The 18,667-nt window shown below is 34.1% G+C and overlaps 1 protein-coding gene across 21 annotated transcripts in view; it reads right to left on the reverse strand.

Annotated features, from left to right (window-relative positions):
- LOC145692973 (muscleblind-like protein 1) overlaps window positions 1–18,667 on the reverse strand; it is a 1,077,958-nt gene that overhangs the window by 456,099 nt on the left and 603,192 nt on the right. For 20 of the 21 annotated variants that reach the window (XR_014132674.1, XR_014132673.1, XR_014132672.1 and 17 more), the window contains one exon: window positions 3,316–5,017. The exons of the other annotated variant lie outside the window; for it this stretch is intronic. Coding sequence is in view for 16 of the 20 variants with exons in the window: in XM_081768588.1 (XP_081624714.1) it covers window positions 3,316–3,501 (186 nt within the window). In the remaining 4 variants the exon portion in view is untranslated. The remainder of the gene's footprint in view (window positions 1–3,315; window positions 5,018–18,667) is intronic. 21 annotated transcript variants of the gene reach the window in all.

Here is an 18,667-nt window from a genome sequence, read left to right on the forward strand (position 1 = left end):
CCTTAACCAACTAGATCCAGTTTCTACTTTGTATTCCTATTTCTGCGACATCCATCTTAATATTATCCTCCTATCTGCGCCTAGGTCTTCCTAATGGTCGCTTTCCAATTGGGACTTCCAGTTGAGACTAAGAAAGCGTTCCTATTTTCTTCCATTCTGGCTATATGACCTGCTTACCTGAGCTCCTACATTTGATGACCCTAATAATGTTTGGTGAACGATAATGGTTTACGAAGTACTTAATATGTAAACAAAAGTTACAACGTATTATGCAGATTGAATAACCCTTGGCGGTAAATATGATCGAGTCAGTATATAGTTCTTGCTGCTAAGAGGGTGGAACTTTCCTGAGCAGTACTTGGTATGTGTGATGAGTTGATTTGTGCTATGTGCTTTTTAGTTTTCACCGTAGACTCTTTGTGCTAATATATCCCAAAAATCTGCAATCTCCTTGCCTTCAGTGATGCTGTTAGGATTGTCTTCTTTCTCAACGAAGTTGATCTTTTGATGGCGCAAATGTTCAATGATGGTCTTGGCCCAATGTCAGGTAAATAAATCCGGACAAAATACATAATTTCCATTCAAATAGTGCTTTTGTATATAAGGAATTATTCTATAGCCTAAAGACAATCCATTAAGTATGTGCAGGCATTGAAGGCAAAGCCAGATTTTGGAATCAGTGCACTGGATATATCTTTTGGACTAATAGCAACCAAACCAATACCTTTACTTCAAATCTGGCTTTGATTTGATATTCTTTATTGTTTGGAGTGTGCTAGGCTCACTGGAATAATAATAATAATAATAATAAAAACGTTACCCGGCGTTTTTGAGTTGCTGAGAGTAAAATAAGACTCGTCCACCACTATAAACACATGCTGAATAATTTCCTGTGAAGACAGCAAGATTTAATTTTGGCAGCCATCATCTGCTATTCTGTATGTTTTGGAATTTTCTTCTTCCAAAATTTGATGATGTCTTTCCACGAATTGTCTTCTGTATATAACTTGTGGGTAATAAAATATTATGATCGCCAGACAGATGAAAATTGAAGCAATGTTCTCAAATTGCACTTTTAATGCACTCAAACATCGCTTGCTGGTTTAATTTGATAGCTTTTCTTCCTGAACCCACTCTTCGTTCTGCTGATATATTATCCTCAAAACATCAAAGAATGTTGTAGATAGTCTTTTTAGGCACTTTCGAGTTCACAAAATGTCACACAGTAAATAATCTGGCTTAGTTAATGTCCTCTCCATAAAAACTTATATACCATGTTTACCAACTATACTTCTTTTGGTGTCAGGGGCCGCGGTGGCTCAGTGGTAGAGTATTCACCTCTGGCGCAAGGGGTCCTTGGTTCGACCTCAGCTCGCGCCAAATGATGCTTGTCGTGGACGAACACAAAGTGTGTGGGTTTTCTTGGATTTCTCCAGCTTCCTCCCACTTTCTTCATTCCACCATTTCATTCATTTCTCACCATCACGTCTCCTTTAGCCTAGCAGGCATAACCGTGGGGCGTTTAAGACTTAAAATATCCCATTTTATTTTCTTTCGGTGTCATTTTGCCTCCTTCTTACTAACCGATAACTTTCATGTCTAGTGCGCGTACACTACTGGGAACACTACCAGTTGACATCTTTTTGTTTACCCTCGCCAACTTATGTTACATCAAACACTCGTCAGAATTAGTGGACATGCCTTAGCATACAATATCCCGTAAAATACATTCGAACTCATTCTCAAATTGGCTATAGGTAATTTTATCGCCAGGAGCGGATTGTTCAAACTTGGTATCAGTAGTAGAAATGCGTTGAGATTCTTGAAACATGCTGACTATGAGGTTTATGTTTAGTTGGAAGACAATCATGTCGACTGTATTTATCAGAAGGACGGAGCCGCATGCTACTATAATTCTGATCTGAAAAACTCCCTTAATGAATTACATTAGAATATTATTCACTTCAACTTCGTCGGAACTACGTCTAATTTAAATACAAATAAAATCTGACCAAAGCTAATACTTACAATTACTAGTGGAATTACTACTATTCGGCAATATATCACTGCATTTATTAAACAGTGAAACATTGCTGAAATTTTCACCAATGTAAACGTGCACATCAATTTTCACCAAAATGAAAATATGAAGCCCAAATTTATCACAGTAGGCTACTGTTATTCCAAATAACATTATCGGTTTTAAAGTCATTTTTCTGCCAATGCCTCGCAACGTGTTTAATTTTCCATTATATACTACACGTCACAACAGAACGATAAATTTATCTTGTATTCTTGCCAGTCAGTTGAGAATTGGCAGTGTAAAAAAATTGTTATCAGTAAAAATACCGATTTATCTCTATCTTCGACAATAGGTAACGAAGACACGATGCTTCATACAGGGTAATGTGAGGGCAACAATTTAAGGCTTCTGAAGGTGGTGCTTCAAAAGCTATCTTTACATGTTGCTATTAAACTAAAAGCAAATCAATCAGCGTTGCTCGGCTGCAAGTAAGATGCATTTTGACTCAGTCAACTACATGACCCATATATTAATATCTGTTCAGTCACTCCCTTCATTATGCAACAAAACCGGATATTAAAGAGTAAGCATTATTGCCTAAATCAACTTTCTTTAAACGTTGTTTCGCAGTATATTTAGAAACTTATCTGTTAGTAATCTGTTAGTGAAATGGCTGTTCTAATTTGATATTCCCGAATTACTGCTGTACATCCCTTTATTTCTGTAACCGTAATATAATACAAACATTCTGCTACCGACACAGTAATATTACAAAAAATCAACACCTACCTCATTTTTTTGAAGCTTCGTACTTCACCTTTTAGGAAGAAATACAACAAACAGAAATGTATGTTCTTCCTCCTGTTGAAGTCTTTCTTGTATTCCTATGTATCAAAACGTACTAGTTCTTTATGCTGCGACTAGTATTTTCGAAGATTTTTTAAAACCTGATACTAAACATTCTGCTTTTAGATTTTAACATTATTCATCAAAAACTGGCAATTTTATCAGTTCGGAAGTAACTGGTGAAATATACTGTGTAAAGGATTATTGTTTTTCACTGGCGACTTGCACATTCAAACGACTATACTGAAGTAGATACAATCATGCAGAATTCTATTCTTAAAGATACAAATAATTAAATAGATAGAAAAACAGAGATTTAGATATCACTCAATTTTACTGTACCATAATACACATATAGAATTTTAAAAATAGGATTATTGTCACAAAAAATGTAAGAAAAACTAGATTTAAAATATAGATGATATTAAATGAGTTAAAATACTTACTTTTATGCTGTCGTAGCATGCAGTGACGCGGCCATTTTGGACCTCCACGTTGGCGGGCGGATGTGCAAACTTGCATTCGGTGTCGGGCCGTGTGCACTTGTTTCTCTGGAATTCGCGGCAAACTTCCAACTGCAGCCACCGCGAGTCTTTTCCGTTCAACAAGTTGTTCATGTTAACCATGGCCATAGTCCCGTAAAAAACGACACACACACACAAACTGACGATAAATTGTTTTAATTTTTAAAAAACACAATATCGAGCACGAGTTAAACAACAGTAGAATCGAATGTTTTTCTCTGATTCAAGTTAAGTCACTCGACGACTTCTGCCAGTTATCCAATCACTCGAGAGAATAAGTCAAGCGCCAAAATAGATTTCTTTTAAAATAAATGCACTGGAGTATCCTCTTTGCTTTTTAAAGTCTCTTCGTACACATTCACAGCAATAAATCGATTTTTTATATATACGGTAACGTATCTAGTCGCCTTCGTGAATTTTTTTTACTTGTAAAAAATCACTGTAAACATATGGCAAACGAGGACTAGTAACGGAAAATATTATAGAATTTTCAATATCACTGGACAAAGAATATCACCGTTTCATCAGTCAGTCACTAATGCACAATAGTCTGGAATATCCAAATCCCAGGATCAACATATAAAACTACGATAACTACAATTTTATATATATATATGAATATATATATTGATATATATATTATCCTCGCCTTCGTGGAAGGAACTAACTAGTGTATTTTGACTAAACTAAATCACTTCTTTTTTCTCTTAAGAAGATGAACGATATAGTTTTTTTTATTTATTTGTTTATTTTTTCGTTTAACGTTTAACACCTCGACTTTATAACTTCAGTTGCGCTATAGATAGATATATATGTGTGTGTTCGGTGTGTATTCACGATAAATCTCAAATATAATCTATGTCTTTATAATTTAACACTTCAACACGAACTATTCCTTTCTTTTTTATATATTTATTTATGTACTTATTTATTATTCTACTTTACGATCTGCTCTCGTGGTGTTATTTCTTTTTCTTTGTGGCTGTGCAATGCTCGTTTCTGGGTGGTGCTTTGTAATTTTGTTTGTTTTTCTTAAGATTCCAGATACAGAAGCATATGAATATGGCTGGACGTAGTTTTCCGATTTAGCGGGTAATTTGAAAACATTCGTCAGAGTCAAAGGCAGATTACTGTGAATTAATTAATAATAACAATGTGGTTTTCCAGGCGTGCACGAATTTTTTTGCTTTAGTAGAAATTTCTATGGTGCAAATTTCTGGTGTTGTGGTGTGTTTTCTTTTTGTTTTGTCGTTACACTTTTTTCTTCAAAATAAGAAATTTCTCACTTTATCTCCTTTTTTAAAACATATAATTAATTCCTTTACAATTTTTAAATATATATATTTTTAGTAACGATTAAGTAGTTTGGGAATTTAGTGACTGAAATAAGGAACCACGAAAAGAGCACACAAGAAAGGTCGAAATAATAAGCAAGCAACTGTGCTGTCTGCAGCCCAAGCTAAAAATGTAGTAACAAAGAAGCAACACGAACTGGCGCCACTTGAACTGTAAGCCTTCCGGGAGGGGGGAACGGGCGGACGTAAGCTAGCGCATGATTGGCTGGCCGGATGTAACAAGCAAGCTGGTTGGCTGGCCGGTGTAGCACTCTCCAAGGGTAATAGGTCTGCAAAAAAAGTGAAAAAAACCAATGACACTGATTTGCTGCAAAATGTTTTTCCTGCATTTTTTAATTAGCACGAGTACTATGCAGCAAAATTAGTACTATAGCTTTATAGACATACGCCAAGACATGCTACTTAATAAAATTAAATTTCATATAGCATTACAGCTTCTTTTTAAATACCATGATTAAGAGTGTAAATCCTTAAATATTAGTATGTACTAGTGATAAAAAGAGGGGTAATTATGAATTACACAAAACACAATTAGAGAAAAATAAAGCATGTTGCATTGCTCGCGCTACGAATGTATAGAAGGCTAAAGTGACTATACACAGCCCAAACCTTTATAACTATTAGCACACAAAATACATTCATATGAGTATATAATCATAAAAAGCACTCTACGGACAGCATATTACAAATATGCAAATTACACATTTAGAGTATTGCACCAAGCACAAATCACATAATCATACTACGCCTACCATTAGATCTAAATATTGAGTTGAAGACACAAACTAACAGTAAAAAATATACTAAATGTGGTTCACTTGAATATATTGTAATTGATTCACTTGAATATACTAATGAAAGTAAACACATATATGTAAATATAGTCCACATATAACACATGAAAACAATATAAGCGAAATATTGGCTTTTTAACATTTAAAAAACGATCAAACCAGTATACACAAAAGGTTCCCTAGAACTGAGAAATATGGGTAACCTCACTAACCTCATAAGATCTGTCCCCAACCTTATAAGGTTGACTACCTCTGGTTATCACATATATTAGTATGCAAATAAGAGACTTATTTTCAGGGAGAGGTGATTTAACACTACAGGCTTTTGAAATGTGAGTGTGCACAAGAAATGGGAAATAACAGAGTAGAACGCAAAAGTAACGAGGTGAAAATATTGGAATGTGTACCGGAGGCAATAAGATCAGAAATAACAAATGAAAGAAGGAAAGAGAATAACTGGATACTGGAATTAATGGTTCATATTAAGATGAAGCAGAAGTGGATATAGATAAAGTACAGTACAGATTAAGAGCTTTAATTTAATAGCCTGACAATAAAAATAATGCAAAATTTAACATTTTTCTTTTGCTTGTTTTTCATTAAGTGAAAGGTGATAATGAAAAGCAACTTGTTACAACCATAGATAATGTTATTCTACAATAGAAAATATGAACCTAAAGAATTTTCAGTGTTGCTTTTCACAGAAATTACAGTATTGTCAGAATAACAATTCCACCAAAATCTAAGTTATGGCAACGACTAGAGGAACTTACTTAACCGTATTTGATTACGTATCATATTGTTTTGATATCCTGTGAACTACTATTTAAATAACATTATTATTTCAATTTAATAACTGAAAGTTAAAACTATTTTGTTAATTACAAACTAAATACAATTATTATATAAGCAGCAGTTCATATGATTTCAAGATAACACGATTCGTAATCAAATGCAGTTGAGTTCGTTCCTCTAGCCGCTGCCTTAACTTAGATTTTGTGAGAAATGTTATTCTGGCAACACTTTAATTTCTATGGATGGCAACACTGAAAAATCTTTAGATTCGTATTTTCTGTTGTAGAATAAGGTAAGTTGCATTTCATTATCTCCTTTCTCTTACGAAAAACAAGCAAAAGAAAAGTAGTATATTTTGTACTATTTTTAGTATGTCAGGTTCTTAACATGAGCCATTAGCTCTTCTCATTATATATCACGGGTTTATGAAGTTTTTCGAAAAATGACACAATAGTTCAATGTAAAACGGTAGTTACGTTAATGCGGCTGTATCGATAGAAACTTCATGAGGCATATTAATATTGTAATTTATTGTGTTAATAGTCAACTTGCTTGTAGTTTTTTATTATTATTACAACAAATTACAACTTTATTATGCCCACGAAGCTTCCAAAAGTACAGCTGCATTAATTAATGTACCTGTAGTTTACATTGAATGATTGTGTTATTAAAAGAAAATACAAGAGAGATAAGAGTGATCACAAAATCACGTTACCTCCTATGTATGTATTACATAGATGCTAATGAATTGTTGTTTCTTATTGTTACTGATACTGATATACATCTAAATCATGACTGATGAGTTTACTTACACCATGACGGAACGGATGGTTCCAGCAGGATGGAGCACCAGCCCATTATGCTATTGCCGTTAGAGAATATCTCAATGAGGTACTTTCTGATAAATGGACTGGACATGGATTTGTCCATTTGTCTGCACATTTGGAATGGTTACTCCGAAGTCCTGATCTGTAATCTTGCGACAATGTACTATGGGGGTTCATTAAACAAACAGTTGCTGCCACACGTTACAAGACAGTTCACGCACTTAAGAATGCTATTCGACGTGCATTTACTGCCATCACGCCAGCAATACAACTATGAAAATGATGGTGTATACACAGACACTCTGGAATAAATAGTAAAGAACTACCTCAAAATTGTTCTCTGCCATGATCCCACATTAATAAAATGCGACCATCTATGAATATGTGGGCATGCGATAGGGGGTAACGAGAATTTGTGATCACTCTGTATAATGAGAAATGTATACACTCTCTTAATCCATACTAAATGTATTCACTTCTGCTTCTTCTTAACTATTTTACGTCAAGACACTTATGTTAGCGGAAATTGTTATGCATAAATTATTCTCAAGTTATGCAGCATATAACCTGCTAGTAATAGCAGAATTCTTAATATGATAGGTATAAGTAGGCAGATAGAAAAATTTGCTTGTCGTTAAGTACCCAAGTACTTTTGATTATTATTAAAAGTATTATTTGTATTTAGTTACGTTATTACGGTAATTTTCATCTAACTTTATGAAAAACGATTGAGGTACCATTACGGTTAAAACACAATAACTTATTTGACTTATTTGTGTAGCCCAAATTAACAGCTATTATTCCTAAGGCAATAATATAACAATGACATATTCAATAATATATTTTATCTCACTGAAAATTTCGAGATCATCAAATATATTGTAGATTAATGATAACGAAATTGAATATTCAGACTTCTTAGCAGAATGTGAATACAAGTTAATAAATAAATAACTTGATAAAAAAAATCAGATACTTTTATAAGAAACTGTATATACCCCAATGCTAGACCAAATTCAACTATAATAGATCTCTATTGCGTACCCAGGAGGCACCACTTTTTTTAAGTTAAACGCCGTAGTTCCTTCTTGAGTATAATACAATGTAATATTATGTTCCGAGTCAACTGCATCTGCATTATCTCAGAGACAAATTTTATGTATTACGAAGTGGAATATACCTTGATACAGTATAGAAAGTATTTCCCACAGTAATTCGCCCAGTGCTATATGTCAGATTGAAAAATTAAATGTAATTTCCGGATGTAATTTAGCTGTCTGCACGCAGAGACGTAGTAAAGGATGTTTGATGTATGTATGTATTTATATATAATTCTTTCAGTGTTAAACGTTACCTGAAATTCAATACAAATTAATTAATTTTTAGAACAGGAGTTTAGTCTTGGGGAAATCGAAATTTACTTCTGCCAAATCCAAAATTGAGTTTTTAGATTATATCCAAATATTTGCGTTATCTTCTGTGGATGTACTATTTCCTGTTTACCCATATTTTCATTTTGTGCAGGTATGGGTATATTTATGGAGAATGTACTGCAATACTTACCCTACATTAAATATATCTAAACATTCCAACGTGAACAAACTCCAACAAAGCAATGTAAGTGGAATGGCAAAAATAAATCCTTACTTCTTAATAGTCATGTTCTTTTCAGCAATACTATGTCTCAATATGAATATATAAATTGGGACATCATAGTTATTTACATATTGCATTGCATTGTAAAGTTAAATAAATTATTTATCTTGGGATATAGAAGGCACATAAACGAAACATTTCTTTTTCTCTCTGTCTGTGAAAGCAAGTTGCATTTATCATTGCACAGAAGGAACAATTGTTCACAGATATAAAACCGGCCAATATAGTGCAACTTTTAAAGCTCATTTTTATTTTATGTGTTCGAACTCCTTTCTCCGCCCACAAGAGTGACATTTACTCTTAAAATAGGTATCGTGAAGATGCACATAGGAATTGTCGATACAACCCAAGGACAATGAACAACCTATAGTATATATATTCGTATGAGATACGCAAAACTTACAGAAATGCGGATGCTTCTATCGGCATAGCGAAACAGACTGATCTCGATCCTACGTTAATGTAAAAAGTAACAAAAATTTTATATTAATTCAAATCACTGAAAAGTGTACTATTTGGCCAAGATCTGCTTACAATGCAACAGGGAAAGGAGATGCACAACGTGAATCAAGGGTGTTGCACTAAAAATAAAAATTCTCTGAAAATAATGGTTCAGCCACTTAACATAAAATATCGGTTCCAGAGATGATTTTACGATCACTGCCACAAAATCAATAATGATTTTGCCAACATAAAATCATGTCACATAAAAATTACGTACAAAAATTTAGTGTTATTTCTTACCAAAGGGAATAAGAAATCTCTTCATACTTCATTTCTAAAGATCCTGTATACTTCACGGGCAGAAATAAAGTAAATACAAGAAGCAATAGGGGGAAAATCCTAGGAAGAATGACCGGTCTTTCACACGTTATTTGACTATTAAAATACGACTCTATTGTGATTTTCGCATATGAAAAGTATATGTTGACTAATCCCCACGTGTACTGAAAGATCTCTGGCATTTGTCTAGCAGACTTGCTACTTGTCACACACGCACATATATATACACATATATTTTAGTTCCCAAGCTAGAAGAACAGTTATTTTTTTTTTTAAAAGCTCTTAACTAAGGATCTGTCTCATTACACGAAGATTACGACCACACATGTCAGTGCCTTCTGTAACTTATACAGCAAGTTTTGAAAGGGAAGAATAAAAGCCCAAGGGATGCTCGTCCCAATTTTATTTCACTATATGAAGTGATGATAAAAGCTAAGCACGGGAAGAGGCATTCAGGGACCCTTCATAACCTAGTTTATGTGTGTGAACATACAGGGAAGATGTTTAAAGCTGTTTTTGTGTATTGTCAGAATGCACTTTTCATCCAGAACCAATTACAGACTTCTACGTGAGTAATTTCGACACCTTTGCAAATCATTTCTTCAATGGTTTTATTAACACTTTCAAAAAAAAAAAAAAAAAAAGTATGGAACTCAATAAATTACATTTTTCGAGTTCTGCACAAAATGTTAAGATTGAATGTGTATTTTAAAATTATTGCTTGAGAATAAATGAAATAGGTAGGGTTGGATTCTCCAGAAAATTTCACACATAACTTATATATATTCGAAATACTACACAAAGAAAATAATACTGACAATGAAAAAATTTTATTTTCTTCATGTAAACAACTTGGTACTTCCAATAAGCTCTTCTCATTTCTTAAAAATTTCCTTCATTTTACATTGGAAATATACATTTAAGCTTTTTAGTAATTGAAGACTATCAAGCATATTATATAATAAAACAACTATATATATATACTCTGGTCAGAAGTGTTTATTATTTCTTTAGTGAGTTCCAGAGTCGTAATGGATAGAGTTGTATATAAGCTAATATAATCTTTACTTTATTATAATCTTTACTTTATTAAACTCCATAATATATTATTTGTATAATCTACATCTGTTTGAGATTTCTTAACTGTATTGTGTGATTTGAATTTAATTTTTTATATCTTTTTTGGACTAATATACAGTCTAAGAGAATCACAAGAGCAGATCTCATAGACCCAGTTTGAAAAACGCTTACCTAAACTCACCAGTTTCAAAACTATTCCTTCATTATTGGGCAGTGCCTTATGAAATGTTAGGTCTTTACAACTAACATGCTTAACAAGAATGAATTTCAAGTAAACATTGGCCACTTCATATTGCAGTATTTTATTGGAACTGAAAAGATGTTAAAATGTTGCTATTTTTTACACATTGGAATCTTCGTTCGAATGATAAACATACAAATATGCAACAATGATTTAAGAATAATACGGATTATTAAGAACTTTAGATTCCCTACCATTGCACGTGATTTACAATTAGAACAGTATTATTGACAACAAAACATCTAAGCCATTTACCACTCTATTCATGAACTCTCAACAGTTGATTTGTTGACTGATAAAAAGAAGTACTTACATTAAAATTCCTTTAGCTCTACAAAGCTGCTAATGGCTGACATTTTCATACGACTCCTGTAGTTCCGAAAATAAGCCAATACCATTATCTACGCCAACGAACAGGGACACGTTCCTGGCACCCAGACTGTCAACACTTTCATTCTTACAAGCCAGCGAGTATCTTGTGAAAGAATTACGTTTTCTATAAATGTTGCAAAATCAGTTATCCTATTTCCTACAAAGTATTCCTCTAATTTTTAAAAGGAATTCTTTTTCTAAGTTTAAGTAGGAAACAAGTCTGAAGAATCATAAAAGTACGTACAGTTTATCGTTTCACTGCTGTTGCGTGCGGTTATACGCTAGAAAGCCGGCTTCTAAGTTTCGAACATGGTTTTGAAACTTCACTCTATACCATCTATCACTGGTTAGAAAGAAGCATAATAATGCACTGATTTTTCTACTTTGTGGTGCTATGTCAGCAGTGAAAAGATTAAGACGGAAATTTAAAACATAATTATTACTTACATTATTTACCTCAACGTTATACTAACAATTTTAATATTCTTTTCCTATGATAGTTTCTATGAAGGAAGGCTAAGCACTCGAATGGAATTAAAACGCAATATCAATGTATTTTTATCTATTCAGTATCTAATTTGACCATGTATGCACGATTATTCTCTCAAACACATATGGAAATACTGCGAATTAAACATTGTCATAGCCTCAGTTACGTTGTTATAACACTAGAGTGTTTACAAGTGTTCTTCAATTACTTCCTGTGGGCGCAACAGAAGTAGAGCGTTCATTTTCCACCATGAACAGAGTGTTATGTTCCTAACGATGCCGACTTAGTTGTGAATATGTAAACGATTTAATAAAAATATGAACATACACTGTAATATAATTACGTATTATTGTACAGAAGCGTTTTATTGTTTGCAATTATGTATTAGTTATGTTTGCAACTAAACAATAAACCCCGTTTTCTTTCACATTTTTATTTTGTAGTACTGTTTTACTGTGAAAATATTAATTTATTCCAAAATAAACCTTATTTTTAGGTGTCTGCTTTTGGCTGTTAAAATTATGGTCACCCTATATCACTTAATAAAAAAAAATACCAATATACATTTACATTTGGCGCAACTGTTTAAAAACAATCTTTAGAATAATAATCATTTATTACAATCTTTAGAATAATAATGATTTATTGCCTTTATTATCGTTAATATTTTTTGGATTTTGAACTTCGCCATTTTGTGAGACCTCATCTACAATTTCCGAAGACTTTCTATCTCGCTCAAGTTTGTCAGCTATATTTAGCTGTTTCTTATTTAACATATGCCCTGTATACAGTATATTCTAGGAAGAAACCAGCCGCTCATACGTTCTTAGTAGATAGCTGGTTCCAAACACGTTGAGAGTCACAAATACTTCGAGGCTGGTGAACTAACTAGTTTGTGTATGTTTATCTACGTGTGTGTGTGTGTGTGTGTGAAGAGACCTCCCCCATCAAGATACCTGTGCCAAACCGACCAAAAGAGTAAGATCCCAGAGTTGCTATTGCATGTAGCTAAAGTGGTAGTATATTTGTGAATGATATTCACTGCAGAAATATATTTCAATGAATTACATACATATTTCCAACATATCTTCATTTTCCTTTAAAAAAAAAAAAAAAAAATGCTACACAAATGAGAAGTGTCATAGCGCAGCGTCAAAGTAAACATTCTTGCTAGGCAAACACCATATTCACATTTTTGTGCGATGAAACCACAAGGTGTATGTTTCGCTGTGACACGAAAGGGCCCCACACGCTTTGGCCGTTTACGTAACTTCACGTGCCAAGCTCTCCCTCCGCTAGAGCAAAAGCAAGCTTCTACTTCAATGTAAACAAAGAGCATCTCCGAGTGGCAGTGAGAGTACGCCTCAGTGGAAGACATCGCCCTTAATATTTTTAGACAGAATTTCTCTGCTGGATATTAAGAGATGTCTGGGATCTTTATTACGATTAACTCGGTGGGATTTAAATCACGGGTAACTGTCTAATCAATATGTTACTTACCTTAACGGATCACCAAACAGTACAGTATTGTTCTCGATTCAATAAAACAGCGTTTCCCAAACTTTTTCAAGTAGGGATCACTTTTTATTATTTGGATTATTCTATAGACCCCTTGGAAAGCAAATTTATACTTTTTTTTTTTTAAAGCATATGCTAATGCCAGTATATTTACAGTTTTAAAACAGCATTAAAATTCCCTTACTTATATACTGGTATTATTAAAAGAAAATATACTTGTATGTTAGCTTTTTAAATTGAAGGCTATGAATTTTTAATAATAATACATCTATACGAGCTATTTTAATTTGTACAATCTGTGTGAGATCGACTATACTGTGATACGCAATTTACTTGAATTCTATTTTTTGTCTTTTGGACCAATATTTAATCTAAGGGGACCACAATGGTAAATCTTGAAGGCAACTTATAGCACATGAACCACAGTTTGAAAAACTGCTATAAATTATGCGTGCATATGGAAGGGAAGGAACAGTGATGTTTGAGAAAATGAACATCCAACTGTTTTAAAAGGAACGACACAAATATGTAGGTCTACTTTTGGTGGGGTGCTGATTGCCGCAGGTGCTGACTGCCACAGCCAATTATTGGTGCTGATTGCCACGACTGGCGCCGATTGCCAATATTTAATTTACCGTAAAATATACGTTAACAAATTTGTTTCTAAACACGGTCAATATTATTTTGCTTCTAAATATACGGTCTGCCGTTTTTATGAAGAAAACGAAAAAAAAAAAAAAAAACAGTGGTCCGTAAAATTTAGGGTAATCGGTTGGCAGCAAGAGTTGACGGGAATCGGTCACTAAATTTAAGGCGAAAGTTTTTACAGTGGACTTGGAAGTTTATATAAGAGTTTATATGAGCATTTAAACGAGTTGAGTACGACATAATTAGCAACGAATATTGACATACGAATTGAAAGCTATCGGAAGTAACAGAAAAAAAAAAAAACTGTTTTGCAATAACTAACGGATTTGTTAGATACAATTAGTCATTATATTGTTCACAATAATGGTAGATTAGAGATGAAAATTGCTCACTGTTATTCTGTTCTATGAAGAAATGACGCAGGAAAAAGAATTCCTTGCACCATGAATATTTTATATGTGCAATTGCGTTGCATCCGTCAAGGGAACAGTTCGCAGAACCAAAGCAAAAAGCAAATCCGACAAGTGATTCAAAAGGTATAGGCCTATAATTTGTTCGTACCCTACCTTGTGGAACGCAAACTGAAACAATCCAATGTATCGCGGTGATAGGAAGGGATTCGTATGGACACAAACTTTATTTGATTGTTTCGTTGGTACATTACAACTCCGGATGAAGAAGTTTCATACTATGTACACATCTCCTACCATAATCTTTGATCGGAATCCAAACCATCAAATGGTTGTACAAATCGTGTGCAGTTCTTTGGTATCTTCTGAACCATTACGTCTTTGCCATCCGTCATGCAACATGTAATGGACAATTTATTTGTGAATGGAACCCAGTGATCAAGCGGTAGCAAGTTCAAACCATCAGGCTTCGCCATGGGAGAAAATAATTAACGCGTTTAAATGTGCATCCACTCATTTTCTCATATAAACTTCCAAGCTGAATATCTCGAACAGTTCTCAACCGTACAGGAATTTTATTACCTGTTGTAATCAGCATGAATTGGTCCTTCAAATGGCATGCTTAGTTTCTCTGCTGGCGAATGCTTCCTCCCGAACTTCCATTGTCAGCGCTGGCTTCTGACTATCATATCCAAAACACAAAATCCGTTTATTTTGTTCTAATCTATCGTACTGCAGAAAGGAAGTTCCGTCTTCGAAGCGAAGATCTAGTTCTTTAGACTTGGATTTGTTTTGCTTTATGGCAAGAACTGTACTCCTACCATTGTTTAAATAGTCCTTCCTTTGACTATAAAAATCATTATTAAGGTGGCTAAATACACACTAACTTTACTTTATACTACTCGATCCATTAAATAATACAATAAAACAATTCATTTAAACAACGAAATCTGCAAATTGTACATATAAGAGAAGAGACAATCACTTTATAAACATCCAAGCGTATGTCGTTCCACTTAGTGAACAACATTGTAACTTACAGGATGCCACCTACATTTACTGTGATGATTACTAAATTAATCCCTCATACTAAATATATGATGATTAGTAAATTTAGTATGAGAGATTAATTCCGCTCTTTCCAAATACAGTTTCTCCCAGGCTCGTGGCAGTCAGCACGCCGTTGTGGCAGTCAGCATCTTGATATTTGCAATCAGCGCTATTCGTGGCAATCAGCACCAATAATTGGCTGTGGCAGTCAGCACCGTGGCAATCAGCACCAAACCCTACTTTTATCCTTACGTGAACTACAGCATACATTCATTGACAATTATAAAGCCGAGGTATAAAAACAAGAGAACCAAGGATTAACGTTTCAGGTAATTCAAAACAAAAGTGGGTGTTTTGTTTTCTTAAACATATCTGGACATTTCGCTCCTAATGTTCCAACATTAACGTTGGTATTATAGTTACTTATAACTCATAACTTCTTCAATCAAAATCGAGCAGTATCAATATACTCTAGAAAGCCTTAACAAAGCCTTTGATGCTTCTTTAAAATATGGGCACGCATTACAGATTCACACCACAGATTATAAACTCACACCACACTAGTTAAATTAAATTGGAAAGTTTAATTTTAATAGACGATTTCAACATCTACAAAAATATAATACACAACGAAATTCTAAGAACATTAGGAATTCTATTTTTACTCAGACATGCACAGAAATATTCCTGTGGGACAACGCAGCACAGTTTTGTTGGTATGAATAAGTTGAATTGGTGCTGTTTAATTCTATACAACTTTACTTGAACTAGTCCCCCTTCCCCCAGCAGTCTTCGGCTTCTCTGTAAATTGTCTGATGCATGCTAGCGACATCTCTTGACGTCATTAGACGGCACAACTAGAGATAACTATTACCCTGATAGGTTAACTCTTTCAGGATTTTTGGTAGCTTGTTACCATGGCGTACTATCGTCTTTGACCGCTTATTTAGGTTCTGTAACAGGTATTTAAGCCGTTTTTTATTGGTCAAATTAAGGGTGGACCAAAGAACACCCCAGATGCATTTTGGAACAGGATTGTCAATTTGGCGGCGCCAAGTAGTGGGTGAAGGGGCGCGACTTTTTTTTGCTTTTTCTTAAGGCAAATTTCAAAAATTTTTCACACCTTTAGTTTTCAAGATATCAGATTGAAACTTTGCATACGGATTGTGTATACATACCTTTCGGTATTTTTCAATTTTTTTGAGATCCTTACGTGAAACCGGGGCCAGGCCCGGGGGGGCGTAAGTGTTGCGAGTTTTTTTTTTTTTAAGATTTCCAGTTTTTCCCGATTTTTCCGGTTCAGGTGTATGAAACGGACATACCAGTTGTACTGTTGGAAAGGTCTTGTTATGTTGAAGAAAATTACGTTTGAATCATGACTCTAGGCCAAATAGAAATGACGCAGAAAATTTTTATAATATGTATATACATGTGTGTATATATACATAAATAGAGCCTAAATTAAGATTTTCAACAATTTTTTTCGCCCTTTGTTTTCAAGTTACAAGACAGAAAATTTGCGTACCTATTACGTACATAACAACGTATTCTTAGAAAAACAAATCAGATCGCTACGTCACCCAGGCCACACTCAAATTAAATTTAACCCATGAAACATGATGCCATTACAAAAAAGAAAAAAAGTATTTTGTGATAAATATTCACATCAATCTTTGGCGATGGTCCGCAGATACGGAAACCACGCATACTCACACTTAAAGTAATTACGTAAAAATGTCCTCAAATGTTTGACTGTTATAAATTTTCTTTCCTTATAGTACGCTTAAATATATAAATATATGTCAAGAAGCGCATATTTGCATTGCAAAAGAGCACGAAAGAAAATTTTATTCTTTCTAAAAGAGCACTGTTGACTTCTTTCCAACATTCTCCTTGGGCCTTCAGTGTAATTTCTTTTTATGCTCTCTACTAGGAGGCACACACTACATATACAACATGCATTTTCATTAGGCGAAAGCACACTACTACTGCCTATAATTCCACTTAGACTATTCTCAAATACAACTATAACATTGTATGAAATGCTGCAGACAAGAGCCTTTTACTAAACAAGATGACTGCAAGGGTTCCGTGATCTGTTGGATAACTGGAGAGAGAGGTAAATCTACGGAAACGGTATCATTTTCTAACCTCCCCTTCTTCCTCATCTTCTTCGTTTCCTTATGCTCTTGAGAAAACCTCCCAAGTGGTAAAAGCCTAATGTGGAAACATTTATGCATTCAATAACAACGGACCACAGCCAGCAACAGACGAGAGAAGTGGGGAGGAAGAAAAGGCTCGAGATACTTTCGTGGTCCAACTGCTGCCTGGATTTTCTCAAAAGTTGCTCACACGAAGTTCACTGTATAATGTCGTTAGCAGGAATGAGACAGCAGCAGTAAGAAAAGCAAGAAGAAAAAATAAAGAAACAAATGGGTTTTTTGTGAGAGAAGTGGCACTAATGAAATGAAACGAGAATGTCGTTGGAACTACGGATGATGATATTGACTTAATTATGGAGAATGCCTATGTTTTTATGTAATACATTTGAAATATATATATATAAATTCTACATTCTAGCTTGCAATGCTCATCATGGTGAAATTAACGATACTCTTACATTTTCTTCGAAGTTAAATAATTGTGTCACACTAAGCATGCCAATCAATGTTAAACTACATTTTTATAAGTACAATTTCATTCCCAAATGATGAACTACAATTTCATTCCCATCCAAAGATTAGTGAGCCGCAGAAAATAACACCTTCTCTTGGGCCATTAGCACTCATTTATTGATAGTATTATTGGGTGATGGGCATTAGGATTTATTTACTAAAATATTTACTGAATTTACTGAAGGCATACAGAAGGTGACCTGAGCATAGTATGTACAGGTAATATATATAACACTCAGGTAACATAACATGTTGCGATGATAGCGTTAATCTTCTTCTCTGGGACTACTTAGAGTGGGTTTGGACACTTGGGGCTCTATTAGTTAGAATGAAATATGAAATTTAAGTTTAATGTCCCATGTTGCCCGTTAAGTTAAAATAGCAATATTGTCGAAAAATGAAGCGTATCAAGGTAGAATATTTAGTCGAATGAAAATAATGGAAGGAAACGGGAAACGCCATAAAAAGCCTACTAAACGTGGTGGGAGCTCTTATCACTGAGCATCGTGCCCCCTGGAAATTTCACGATTTACCATATAATTAAACTTTCAATATGAAACACAGTTGACTCCAACACTAT

Source organism: Thermobia domestica, chromosome 8 (genome assembly GCF_964235325.1).
Source record: "Thermobia domestica chromosome 8, izTheDome1.hap1.1, whole genome shotgun sequence".
In the NCBI taxonomy this organism is placed as follows: domain Eukaryota; kingdom Metazoa; phylum Arthropoda; class Insecta; order Zygentoma; family Lepismatidae; genus Thermobia; species Thermobia domestica.